The 13906-nt window shown below is 40.1% G+C and overlaps 1 protein-coding gene across 5 annotated transcripts in view; it reads left to right on the forward strand.

Annotated features, from left to right (window-relative positions):
* Positions 1 to 391: 391 nt before the first annotated feature.
* The window catches only part of plcg1 (phospholipase C, gamma 1), a 38524-nt gene continuing 25009 nt past the window's right edge, over positions 392 to 13906 (forward strand). The window contains exons 1-2 of one of the 5 annotated variants that reach the window (XM_064298609.1): positions 392 to 412; positions 2263 to 2548. In XM_064298609.1, coding sequence (XP_064154679.1) covers positions 2326 to 2548 — 223 coding nt within the window. In that variant the 5' untranslated portion in view covers positions 392 to 412; positions 2263 to 2325. Of the gene's footprint in view, positions 413 to 639; positions 778 to 1239; positions 1534 to 1619; positions 2003 to 2262; positions 2549 to 13906 lie in introns of those variants that run through there. The other 4 variants (XM_064298606.1, XM_064298604.1, XM_064298605.1 and 1 more) reach the window with 4 other exon arrangements.

Here is a 13906-nt window from a genome sequence, read left to right on the forward strand (position 1 = left end):
TGGTAATGATGGCAGTTGATTTCTTAATATCTGGATCAATTTGAGTCAGTTCCACGAGCTTCTTGATAGGATAAAGCCACATAGCCTACGTTAAGTATGCAATGGATGCCTTCATTCTGGTTTTGGTATGTCAGAATTTATGCACTGGGTTGGAAATGCTATAGTCAAATACTACAGCCTACCCTGTATGCATGTACCTTTATACAGTTTGAAATCTGTCGTTGTCATGAAATTGCCTACATTTAGAGCGCTGAGCTCATCAATCAAATGTGAAACGCGACCTCACAGATCAATTAAAATGGCAGCGTTCAGTTTGGCATTCGTGATGATTAGGCTGTGGGAAAAAGTAATCAGCGTCGCGTATGGTCACAGAGAAACAATATTTACACACATACCCTGTTCCACTCTGAAGGTAATTTTTGTCTTTTTTATTTTTAATGATTGATCCCCCTTATCAAATAATTGCCTAATGAAAATAGAGAGAGAGAAAACTATTCGTGTGCTCTAATGTATGGAGGAAAATAGGTATCTTATATGCTACTTCGTCAAGCGATGAGATATGGTTGATACTGTATGACTCCGGAGAGACGCTTAGCAATATGCATGCATTTGCAAAAAAAAATGTGCACTGCGGTTTTGTTGAAGTGTTCAAGCTTGCAATCCGAAATGTGAAGGCTGTCTTTTGTGAAGTCGTGAGACTAACTTCTGAAATGAGAATTATTTTACATGCCTGTCTGACCTGTCTTCGATATATGATATAGTATGCGGCTGATCTGGGTATGTCTTACTGTCCATTTGTTTTTCCCACAGCACCGAGGAGAACTTTTATTTATTTATTTATTTATTTATCTATCTATCTATCTGAGCGCTGGGTAGCCTAAGTGTACCACTTGTCTCCAAGACGCATAATTTCTCCAAAGAATACTGCGTGTAAGAAACTCACTTGTAGTCTTTTAAATCGAAGTTCATGAGATGTAAACGCGTAAATTAGCATGAAAAATGTTCTGTTTGTCATAACACGCTGGTATCCAAACTTTAACGCGTAATTTTATTATAAATTGGTTAAAGAACAAGGCATGGAGTGCATGCACCTATCATTTTGATTGATTTTTCGCCTGAACATATATAGTTTTCACAAAACAGCTGAGTAGTGAGCTTGTTGCATGGCTTAAGTTTATTTAAAGGTAACTGGAAGAACAATTGCAGAAAGTCAAACCTGTGTCTTTAAGAGGCAGATCTATCCCATGCTTTGTTGTACAGAGGGGGTCGGATGGGGGAAGGGCCGCTACTGTGTCTGAAACGGACAGGCTTGCATATGGCTAACTCGATGGAGGCTCACAGGACGCTGAGGGGAAAACCACAAGGCTTTTCTCGGGACTAAAAAGCATAGCTAGCCTAACGATGATATAATAACCAAACGAGGAAGACAAGAACACCACCAAGGTTGGCACAACGATGTGCGGGACCGAGATTGCAGCGAGACGACGTGTTGTTCTGCTTTTGTTGAGCTAGTGGCAATTAAATTCTGATTAGGTAAGGAGAAGGGTACAAGAAAGACGACAAAAAATACTGCAGCTAGCTACCTGAAATGATTGCACTGAGACCAGCCATACTTCTCCTTGGTCACATCTGCTTCTTCCTTAGCCTTGTAGAAAAATCTGGATTTTCCAACATTACGTGTTCCAAATGTGGTATTATTAGTAACCGTAGCATTTTATGTCTGCTGAGAGTTACAAAAAGGCATAAGACCGAAGCAACGAAGGAAACTTTGTAGCTAGCTTGCTAAATTGTTAGCGAGACAGGAAACACGAATTCTCATTAATATAATTCGCTATCTCGGCAGCTAGTGACTGCAGTGCGATAAACTGTGTTAACTGTTTTACTGATTAGACTGCCATAAAACCTGTGGCTTTTCTCCTTAGTAGCCCGTCATTGTGGGGAATTTGTGTCGGTTTGCTAATCCAGCTCACAGAAATTGAAGGCTTTTATTTGGCTCGTCTCGGTAATAAATAGAAATGTCTTGCCGTTAAAGTTTCTTCTCCGCTCATTCCCACTCGATAGACAAAACGTTGTTAATTTCAAATCTCAATATCTAACGCTAATTTCTAAACTGCTGTATCTGGATTAGTTGTTGGTGGGCTCCTGTGCAGCTAATTACCTATCGATAAAACGTATTAGCCTATTAACAAATTCTGCCCACAACTCAATTATACAGGTCTCTGGCAAACCTTTGTTGACCGGCTTCTGTTTTTCTTACCTTAGGCATCTTCGTCTTAGACTCACAGGTCGAAAATTGTGCTGAAGAAAAAGGACAACAAAAGGGAAATGATCATGGCTGGAACGACAGGATTCTTTTCAAATGGACCGGTCTCCTGGACTGAAAATGACACTGAGATTAACAATCTTTACCGAGACCTGGAGCTGGGCACCGTTTTGACACTATTTTATTCAAAAAAGTCCCAGCGGCCAGAGAGGAGAACATTTCAAGTCAAACTCGAGACTAGGCAAATTATATGGACCAGAGGCACGGATAAAATAGAAGGAGAAAGTGAGTATTCGGGAAACCCCTTGACTATCGTGTTGACCATTAATATTGTATAAACTTTGCAGAACATTTTAAAGTTGAATCCTTTGACGCACCCAGTAGTGTAGGCTAAGTGTTCTCGGAATCGTGCGGTGCAGATACAGTACACAGTGATAGAAACAAGGTCTTAGAATATGTGATAACTGTATGATCGAGAAGATGAACACCGAGTTTGCCACAGTAGGACTGCTAAGAGATTAACAGCTGATAGAGGCTCCATGCATTCAGATGCACACAGGTTACTACTGTATACGAGCTAATATAGCCTAGTAAATTGCCCTGTTATTTTGTGGTGACTACAGTACAGAGAATGAACTTCACAAAACGTGTAACGACGCTAAACAGGTCTTCACCTTTCAGAAATTGAACGTTATGACGGGCGAACCCAACAGAAACACATTTGCCGTGATAGGTAATATTTGGTATGGTCTACCGTTTTCATTGAAAATGTTGCACTATTTTTAATGAACACTTAAAATGAATGGGCGATTCCTATGCCTATGCACACGTTGGCTGCCGTATTGCCTTGTGCGAGGCCGAGTTGGCTGGAGCAAGACGCAACCATTGGCCCAGTCTTTCAAAACAAAGATTATAATTTCATGTTAATGAAATATTGATAGCTGTAATTACAGTATTTGTGTTTGGGGTAGGCTATGTTTCTGCTTGTATAGTAGGCCAATTGCTTGTACCCGAAGCCGAAGGCCGAAGCGTAGGCTATTAAAATAGCCAATCTACAATGTCAAGTGAAGCTGAATCCAGTATCGCGTCGTTCCCTCAGTTTTTTGGCGATGCAGGATGTCTGGCGCACAGCTGCACTCTGCTCCGGATGCAGCAGAGGGGGGAAAAGGCTTAAACGATTAAAAAAAAAAAAAAAAAAAATCTCTCTGTAGATGGTTGTCATACATGTGAGCCACAGCCACCACTTGATACTCGAAGTGGGGTGTTATCGGCGAATACCGCCTAATAATGTAGCAACAGAAATAGCAATGCTTGCTTCTACGGGAAATGTAGTGACTACTGGAGCGTTCGTAAATGTTTTCCGTTTTCATGGTGACAGGGTTTGGTAGAAATGTCTCCTTCCCTCCTGGTACACGGCAGTTACCCAGGATATTATTGTGCAACAGGTAATGTGTATATTGGAGAAAAAAAAAATTGAATTAGAAAAATATTCAGTTAGTATAATTCCACGGACAGTTTTATAGTGCATTTTGTTTTCTCATCCGTCACAATGCACAACAAAATGGGCTGTAATGACTATGTGGTTGAACAAAGTGGTAACTAGGGGAAAAATAGGCTGAAAATTCCACACAAGCCTGATTATATTTTGTGGATGGATTTCTTTAAATTTGCCTTCAATCATTATTGTTTTTCACCATACCCAAATTCAAACATCGGAACCATAAAATAATTATGCAGAAATGAGAAAAATGCATACATTCAGCCAGTACGAGTTGTGGCATAATAATAGCAATTCAAACCGTAGTAGGACTTTATGGCACAGATTCATATAATGTAGGCCTTGGTATGAGTGAGAGATCTCTGCGAGAGATCAGTCAGTGCTGTTTGAATCCTGGAAAGGAGGGGTTTTGACAGCATCACAAATCAATCTGGGATGAGGCAGGCGGTGACACTGATTGTTAAAAGGGGGAAGGTCATGTCTCGTAAGACTGACTAGTCCTTCAATTTGAGATCAAACATGCAATGCTGCGCCATAATTTTGCCACCGCTTTATATTTCCATCACCTGTAAGATTCCTATCATTGCACTCACACCTACAACAATCTGAAGAATCTGCTTCTTCACGCTTTTCAGTTAACAACTCTTTAAAAGGTACAAAGGTGTAATTAAAGACAACGCACACAATTCGGATTAAATGCTATCCATAATCTGTGACTTTACAAACGCGCTGTCCCTTTGTATGATATCTCACTAGCATCAGCTGCGTATTGGACTTGGATAGCAATCTCTGGTTTTACTAGCCTATACCATACCATAGTAGGTCTAAATTGCACAAAGGTGTTGGGAGAAAAATTGAAGTCATTTTTGGTAAAATTGGTATAGTGTGCATTGCATTCTGTCCCCCCATTGCATTTAGTGTTCATTTTTTGTTGGATTTAAAGATGGCACACCATCTCAAAGAAACTCCTCTCTCCAACTCTTGTCAGTGCCAGAATCTGAATGACTAGTTGGCATTTCTACTTCAGGTCTATAAATTTAATCAGTGTTGTCATTCAGTGCAATTTTAGACTTGAGGAAGGAGAAATTCACTTCTGGTAAATGGAAAAACGTGATATCAAGTATTTTTCTTGGGGGAAATTCTTGAATTTTGATTGGATACATGTGACTTTTTTGCCATAATTTCTGTAATGTCGGAGATGTTTTGTTTGAACTTTTACCTTTGTTGATCGTATTATGTTCACAACAGGAATCTTCTGATTAAATGGTTCCACACTCCAGAATACCACAAATATTGCTGTCAGCTATGCATCTTCTGTAAACAGAATTACAGCAAAGAAAGACTTCAGTATTTGGGTGAAAATTACTTGAGCCTAGCCTTGTTTTATGCATGCTTGGAATTGTTGAAGATTCCATGTGGTCATTTTATTGATATTGTCTCTGCTGTAGCCAAGGAAAACATAGTTTAAGGGAGAGAGATTTGACTTTGTCATTGGAATTGCTTGCTGAATGGAAACTAGATGGAACAGTTGATTGCATAATTCACTGTTCAACATGGAATTTTTACATTTTCTGGGCATGTGACATGGCTGCATTTATTTTCCAACCACCTTTTAAAGTCTGCATCAATAATACTAGCTATATGTGATGTACTTGAATATAAAAATGAGAAATGTTCACACTAAACAAACATTGCTGTTGAATATTACAATACATTACAGGCATTTAGCATATAGCTAAATGAGATGATCATGCTGCTTCTGTGAGATTAGACATGACCACATTCTGCAATTTCAGCAAGATTTATACAAAAGAGTGCGGCTGCCTTTGATATGAAGTGTGGTCTTTACTGAAGATTGCGAAAGTTTATGTGGGTCAGCTTCCTACTGGGGTTGATCTGGCCGGTAGAACACACCCAGATTATGGGGTTTTGCTGCAGAAGATAGCGTTGTAGCTCTCATTCACTTTCAGACCAGCAGAACACAAGCTTGGCACAGCCATATTTTGCTTAAAAAGTTATGTCATTTGCTGTTGTATGAAGTTTGTATGCGCTGCTGCAACAGGAATTCATACAGCGTACATGAAATGATGAATGCATACATTTTGGGAAGTTGATCAGCGCGGTACACATTTGCTGTTTTCGTCTAACTGCTTTGTCTGTCTTCGGTGAGCTGCCGTGGTCATGGTCAGTGTCCTCACTTGGACTTATGGAGGACTGTCCAGCTCGCATCTGAGGTGTCCCTGGAGTCCTGGCCCATTATGGCCACTGTTGTGTAATTTAAATTTAAATGGTCGAGTTATATACCAGGGGCCATATTTACAAAATGTTTTGTCTTGCATCTTAAGAGTTGTCCTAAGTGTCACTAAAGGTTGCCAGCTAAGAGTTTACTGTTATAACCTATTCTCAAAGCTGCTGAAACCAACTTTTATTAAGAAATGGGATGAACTCTTAAGTTGAGAGAAAGGGCAGGGTTGACCTTGTTGCTATGAATGATATTGTGGTTCAAGAGCAAGCTTATTGGTATGCTCCCAGTGGTTGATTGGCAAGGGTCTGTGTTGGCAAACCATCATAGAAAACTGTAGCTGGAGGTACAGATCATGTTGCTATATTCAAATTAAGATTTTAAAATTCAAATGAAATCATGAAACCCAAAATAATACACTGACTAGTCAAGTGTGTGTGTATATGTGTATATATATATATATATCAGCCTCTTGCTTGTCTGGCAGCTTGTAAAACTGCCTTTTAATTTTTTGGCTAGAATCACCATGGCTGACAGCAACAAGTGACGCTACATTGCCCTGCAAAGGAAAACAACAAAAACAAATTATGAGGCGGGAGCAGCCATTTTTAGGACTGTTTGTGGTTTGGTCTTAGGACTTAGGAGTCTAACCCTAACATTTAGCTGATTTAGGAGCTGTTTGTATGGGTAAAATGCTTTGTGAGTTGCTCTTAGACAAAAAACCAAAAGCGAAGACTGATTTGTCCATTGTGTTTTCCTAAATCGACAAGTTAGGAGCTACTTTTAGCTTAAGGATGTTTTGTGAATATGGCCCCAGAATTTCGTGAAGTTATCTTTTAATGAAATGAAATGAGCTATAGGCCGTCAGGGCTGCCCAGCCCTGCTCCTGGGGATCTACTGTCCTGTAGCTTTTACTCCAGCCCTAACAAAGCACACCTCAGTCAACAGCTAGAGATCTCATTGAGCTGCTGATTAGTAGAATCAGTTGTGCCAAATTAGGGTTGAAATGAAAACCTAAGGGATGGTAGATCTCCAGGAACAGGGTTGGGCAGCCCTGGGCTACAGTGTATTGTGCATTTGGATACAAGGATTAATATAGCCTAGCCTAAGGCAACATTCTTAGTATGTTTCTGAACTTATAAAGTTATATTTGCGTTGGCCTTTGTCTTAGATGAAGTGAATGTTTTCAGGCAATCCTCGAAAGTGATTCTTGAATGCTACTAACTAAGTCTAAAGCCTACTTCTAGTCAGATAAGGCTCCATTAATTGCAGAATGATGCTGCTTTGAGAATGGTGGAAATATAGTCACCTGGATTTAAGTAGGGTTGAGTAAAGTCATATTGTAAAATTTCCTGGGCATTTTTTAATAAGAGGGTTAAGCCATGTGCAGTATTTTTTTAAATATTGTTTATTTTATAAGGGACAAGCACAGAAAACAATTGAAAATGCACTGTCTAATGTACTGTACGGGTGTTTCTACTAAGCTCATTTCTAACACTGGTCCCTATATTTGACTGGGAGCCAGGAATGTTATGTACAGTAATATAGGCTACTTCAAAGGTACAGCTACTTCACACACCCCCTCAAGAGAAAAATGTGTACATACTAGGATTTGAGCAGGTGAATACTACTTAATACTACTGCCCTATTTAATTGTACAAAATGTATGGAGGGAATAGTGTAATTGTTTCCATGTAGGGTGTGTGAGCTTCATTGCCTCACAGCTGTTGAACACATTTACTGACAGTATAAAAAAAAAAAAAATTTGCGCGCACACACAATGAGTGTTTGTGTGCGAACTTCCGTGGGTTTTGAAATTGCAGTTTTCATCCTTCACTATGTTCAGTGCACACAGAGAAATGTCAGAGTTTCAATGCAGTTGCCTTGGATGTGGGCTGGGGGAAGTATTTGTAAGCTATAACACTATAGCGCTTCTGTGGAAACTGATGGCCTTGTTGTGAGGTACTCAACCGCAAACTGTGGATGTTTTTCAGTTGCTTTCCATTCCCATATGCTTAGAATATGTGTAGGTTGTATTTAGAATTTTATCTGTTTTTAAAAGTTGTACAAGTGGTACCGTACATGAACTAATGTGTTCATGCTGGTCTGTATATTTTCAGTTGACATGCATAAAGCCTTATTTAAATATAGGTGTTTTTAACAAATTGTAGTCTTTTTTTGCCTGGCAGCAAGGTTGGGCGTAACTTGATTGCAGTGCTGAACCCAGTGTCTCTTAAAAGATAAAAAGGGGAAAAAACCTAGGTGAACACATGCAGCATGGACCTGCGCAAAGGCCAATGTTTCACTAAAGTGTTTCAGCACTTGAGAAATGCTTTCTTGGAATATAAGACTGTGTGGTCCATTAAGCAAATTATTTTTTAAACTGGATGTTATTTTCCCCTTCCCACAGGACTTACTTTTACTTACTTAGTTTTGCACAAATTATTTTTCTTGTGAATTCTATTCTACCTGTACCTACTCAAGGATTGCTGCTGAAGTGCTTCCAATTCTCTGATAGACTTGAGCCTCCCTGATCCAGTGCACACTCTCTGACACACAGTACTACAGGAGTGCTGTCCCTTCAGTGTAGTGGTGTACCGCTTGCTGATGTGGACTTGCACCCTCAAGGTGCATTCTTGAGGTGTTAATACAGGGGTACTTTGAGGAACCTGTAGTGACTTAAACCCAGTCTGCCCCCGGGTAGGGCAAGCAGTTGTGCCTCGTGGGTATGGACACCTGGTCATAGACTGCTTGCGATGTAGCCCTAGTTCAATTGTGTTACCTAGCATATGGGGTCTAGTCTTGTTTTGTGGGTAGTTTCTGTACCAACTGAGTCATTTGGGAGAAAATACTGTCTATTTATTTACTGGTATAGTCATGTGATTTCTGTGACATATCCTATTGGTTTCCAAACAAAAGCCTGAGGACAGCTGGGGGAGAAAGCAACAATGGCGGAATTTTTTGGTTTGTTATTTAGTAGTAGAGAGCTTAGAGACCGTAGTGTCCTGCACTGGCTGAAAGACCTTACTTTGCTTTACTTATAGGTATGAAAAAAGATGCTATTGTACTGGGGGAGTGTCTCTCGTGTCCCTGTGCTGGTAATAGTACTGCACTCAAATGAGGTACAAAGTGATCACCTCACTGCAGCTCTCTGTGCTATGCTATGCAACACTCTTTATTGGAAATGTAGGTGTATTTTGTGCTCAATTTTGTTTTAGTACTTATTGAACAAATTTTGTGTAATCTCTTGCCAAAGTGCGTGCGTGCGTGCGTGCGTTAAACACAGCGTTGGATAAAGGGAGCCCACGCCCAAAAGGGAATTTTTATTTTTTATTTTTGTTCGTGGTGATGTTTAAAGCTTATTTTAAGGTATTTGTTTTATATTTTCACATTTACTGTGCACGCACTGAAAATATTATTTTTTAACACTGGAATGAGATCAGACTTCACAGTTTAGGCTACTACATGAAAACATTTTTTTACTGTGTGACTGTTTTTGGTGATTGAAGTCACTGAGAAGGACAGTTATTTTCTTGTGTCTGGACATTTGGGGAAGTGGTGTGTGTGTGTGTGCATTTTTTCTTTTATATTTTACCTTGAACTTATTTGGCTTGATTTGGCTGTTTGTTAATTGTCATTGGTCTGAATTTTATCCCTCTTAAAGGTTATCTATCATAAATTATTTGTAAAAGAAAAGCTTGGAAATTGAAATGGAAAATTAAGCATTTTAGTGACCAACTGTAAAATTTGGCCTCTTGATAATATAAAGTAGCTGTCTCTAGTAATTAAGCTAATTTAGATGTTTTATTTATTATTTCTAATATTGATTAGGCTAAAGTTGAATTTTATCCATGATTAACCCATGCCAAAGTTATGTTAAGTTATTGAGATTTAATTGTATATTTCACGTGTCATATAACACTTTACATTCTTGACCCAGGGCCCAAATGTAATTATTTCACTTAGTTAAACTAAGCAACAACATCAACTGTTAAACATCTTTACTGTAATGTAGCTGTAATTTGTTTGTTAGTATGGGCACATCGAACAGTGCTTTATAAAAAGATTTTTGATAAACACAAAGACATTTCCTGTGGAGAACAGTAGTCAATGTGTTGTTCAGTCAAACTTGATTGACTGAGAACAGTGAGTGAAAACGTAACCTGCGTTATGGTTCAGAGTTTCAGGGCTGGGAGACACTGACATTGGCATGAGTGCTGGGGACCCTGAGTCTTATGGCTGTTGATTTGAGTTTTGGGGAGATAGGGGCAAGAAGAGAGGGAGATAATGGTCTACTACTCCTGAGTGAATATTAATAAATTGAGCTAATCTTGAACGTTCCATTTCGGCAAATGATGATCTGTTTTATCAAATTTAAGTAATTTAAGTAAGTAATTTGTTAATGTGAAATAAAAAGCCCTTAGCATTACAGTTCATGTAATGTGCTAGTTCTGTTGAGTTTGGGCCAGGAGGTGGGTGCAGTCCTGAAATAGGCTATAGCTTGGGGAACTATGTGTGTACAAGAAAAATGTATTGTCGTTGTTAAGCTTCACGTCCGGTACCCTTTGCTTGAATTGGTGCAGGTCGTCACTGAGGCCAGAATCCAGGAGCATTTTAACAATGCTTTGTCACAAAGCAGCTTTACACAGAACCGGCCCCCAAAGAGCCTAGGGCAACAGTGGCAAGGAAAAAGTCCCTGACTGATAGCAGGATGAAACCTTGAGCAGAACCGGACTCAGAGGGGGAACCCATCTGCCGCGGGCAGCCACCGGTTTGTTATGGAAAGTCAATAGTGGCAGGAGGCGGGAGTGTCTAGCTGGTCTAGGGCTGGAGCTTCGGGCCGGGGGGGGGGGGGGGGGGGGGCTCCGCAAACTTGGGCTAGAGCTCCGGGCAGGTGCCCAGAGCCGAGGAAAACGAAAAAGGAAAGAAAAAACCCATTGTTCAAATGGGGGTTCAAAAGGTAGATTAGCAAGCAGAGCAGAAGAGACAGAGGTGCCTGCGTGCAATAAGGAAAACCCCGGCAGAATAAGGCTATAGCAGCATAGCTAAGGGAAACAGAGGCAGGGGCGAACACAGCCATGACGGCAGGCTTGAGACCGTCATCACCAGACCATGACTGGTTCAGCTTAACACAGCACTACCAATGATGATCCAGTGACAGCACTAACCGCTCAGTCCACCAGAGACTCTATAGCTATGCCCGACACCCACTCCTGCCCCTCAAATATAGGAGAGACTAAAAAGATATATTTTGAGCCTAGCTTTAAATAAGGTGATAGTGTCTGTGCCCCGAACGTGGGCAGGCAACCGTGTGTGTGTGTGCAGTATGTGTCTGTGTGTCTGTTTCTGTGTGTGCCTGAGAAGGTATGGAGCTGAGCTGCACCTCTTGCAGGGTGATGTAAGTAGCGGAGCAGCACAGGAAGTGCGGTTAGGGCAGGAAGATCCAGCGGCAGCTGCCTCGCAGTGCTGACTGCTGCAGCCTGCGGCCCCTGATCACCACTCCGGTGTGGCACTCAAACTTCCAGTGGGCACGAAAGTTAAATCTGAAGAAAAATGCATTATCAACATAGGCTACCAACATTCCAAGTTACTCACACATACGAAGCACTGTCTGTAAGTTTCAAGAAACTATTTTGGCTATCTTGGCTCACACAAATTAAACAAGCTGAATTCCAAAGTAATGTTACCCAACGTTTCTGAAATTATTTATTTGGCCCTATGTTCCACCATACAGTACATTAATGGGGCAAACATAAGCCCCCCCCCCCCAAACCTTTCTGTAGTGTGAATCATTGTATGTTTCTTGGTATAAATGTCTGTTTGTAAACGTGAATGTTATATGCTGCAAGGGATAATTAAGTATTCTATTTGTGTGTGTGTGTGTGTGTGTGTATGTATGTATGTGCGTACAGTATTCATTTTACAATCAGTATTTATTTTAAGTTGTATAGTTAGTTCTTGTATAATAGCAAGTACATTTTGTAAAATGAACTTGACAACCAAGTATAAACATATTCATCAGGTGTTCATCAGTGGTTTCATACATTAATTTAAATGTCTTGTTGGAAGCAATTTGTTATTTGACACTTTGTTGTGACACAAAGTTTGAATGAGCACATTGTCTTGAGATTGTAAGATTAAAAAACACACGGCCAAGTTACTTGAAAAAATTTAGGAAACATTGCGTAGCATTGCTTTCGAATACAGCTTGTTTAATTTGGTTTCTTGTAACTTGGCCTAATTTTGATATAAATGCTTTTATTGGCAGGTCTAGATTTTTGAAGTTTGAATTGATGCCTTGCAGACAGTGCTTTGTATGTGTGAGTCTTTCTCCAGATATAATTTTTTTGTACTGTGTTAAAAGAAAGTGATGGTGGTAATGTATATAAATGAAGGCTATAAGAGACATGCATATACACATAAATGCATGCAAAGAGACATGCATTCGAGCTGAAAGAAATTCATATGCGTGGATTCAGTAATTTTAACTGTGAATGTCAAATAAATGAAAGTGTTTGTCATGTTTTTAAATTAAAGTGTTTTTAATGGGGTATTGTGTACATGACAGACCTACTAATTGTTTGTATGTTGATAGAGGATCTGTATGGCTAGAAGTGTGGCTTGCAGGGTAGCTACAGTAGCGTAGTTGAAAAATAGTTGAGTAGGGGCACAGCGGTGAATTTGACTGTTCTGACTAAGAAAATCAATATACCTGCCGTGAAGAAGTCATTTGCTTGCACCGGTTTCTATACGTCTGGTAAGGTTACCTACTGGAATGAATCTCAATGCAACTTTTGGTGCTTAACTTTGAAGCCGTCTGTACTAACGTTATACACTTGGTCTGTCGTTTTGTTAGCAAGGTAGCTAACGTTAAACTCAGTCAAAATACCGAAAGTGAAAGTGTGGGTGTATTTTCTTTGGATTTCAGATATATTAATAAATTTCCTTCAAACATTTACAGATGGCAACACCAATTGTTTACATTTTTTTGACAAATGTTTGTTAGGTAGCAAGCCAGTATAATGCGTTAAGAGATTTGATAAGATATAAGATATGAGTCCAAGGGGCATTTGAACCCAGGCCTGTCACTCGTCCAGTGGTCCCATAGGCAAATGCACTACCCAGTGACCTACTAGTGAAGAAGGCATTTACACCTCTATATGTGTTCATTTTTCATGTGCATCCAATGGCTGATGTACCTAAATGTCCAATGGGGAGACATATTCTTTGTGGGCCTGGAATATTTGTGATGATTTATTCTGCAGGAAGAAGAAGAAAAAAAAAGAAAAAATAAAAAGCATGAAATGCTCTAAGTTTATCTTGTTGACATGTGAAGTTACTTGTGAATTCTGTCTGTTGACATGAGGTCAGAAGGTACAGAAATAAGTGCTGAGAGTCTGTGGTCAACTCTGTCGGTGCTGTACAGGTATGGGGCGTGCTGCCCCGCCAAGGTGTAACTGCCGTCCCATTTCAATTCACTTTGGCCATTTTCAAAAAATTCCTTTGGAAATGTGTCTTAAAATAGAGTTTAAACATAACTAGTGTACTCTGTCAGTTGGGTTTCACAAAACTGCGGTTATTCTTACAAATGCTGACCAGTGTCACCGGTGGTAAATGAACACACACGGGCACACACACAACCAAAAAAAAAAACGAGTGTGCTGATTGTCATTTGTACCCATGGGGAGACCCTTAAATGGCACTACTGTGCGGGATGGGTGGTCCACGCCAATTTCATCCTCCGCATTGGACAGTGCTCCTTTGTCCTGCTCAGACTGGGGTCTATTTAAATTCGCACACCACTCAGTGAGGCACGTTGGTGTCCTGGGACTGGTCCTCCTGCTGACTCTTCCCCCAATCAAAGGGACCGAGTGAACTGCAGCTCCACCCCCCTGTTACCCTT

This window comes from Anguilla rostrata, chromosome 11, assembly GCF_018555375.3.
Source record: "Anguilla rostrata isolate EN2019 chromosome 11, ASM1855537v3, whole genome shotgun sequence".
Taxonomy (NCBI): domain Eukaryota; kingdom Metazoa; phylum Chordata; class Actinopteri; order Anguilliformes; family Anguillidae; genus Anguilla; species Anguilla rostrata.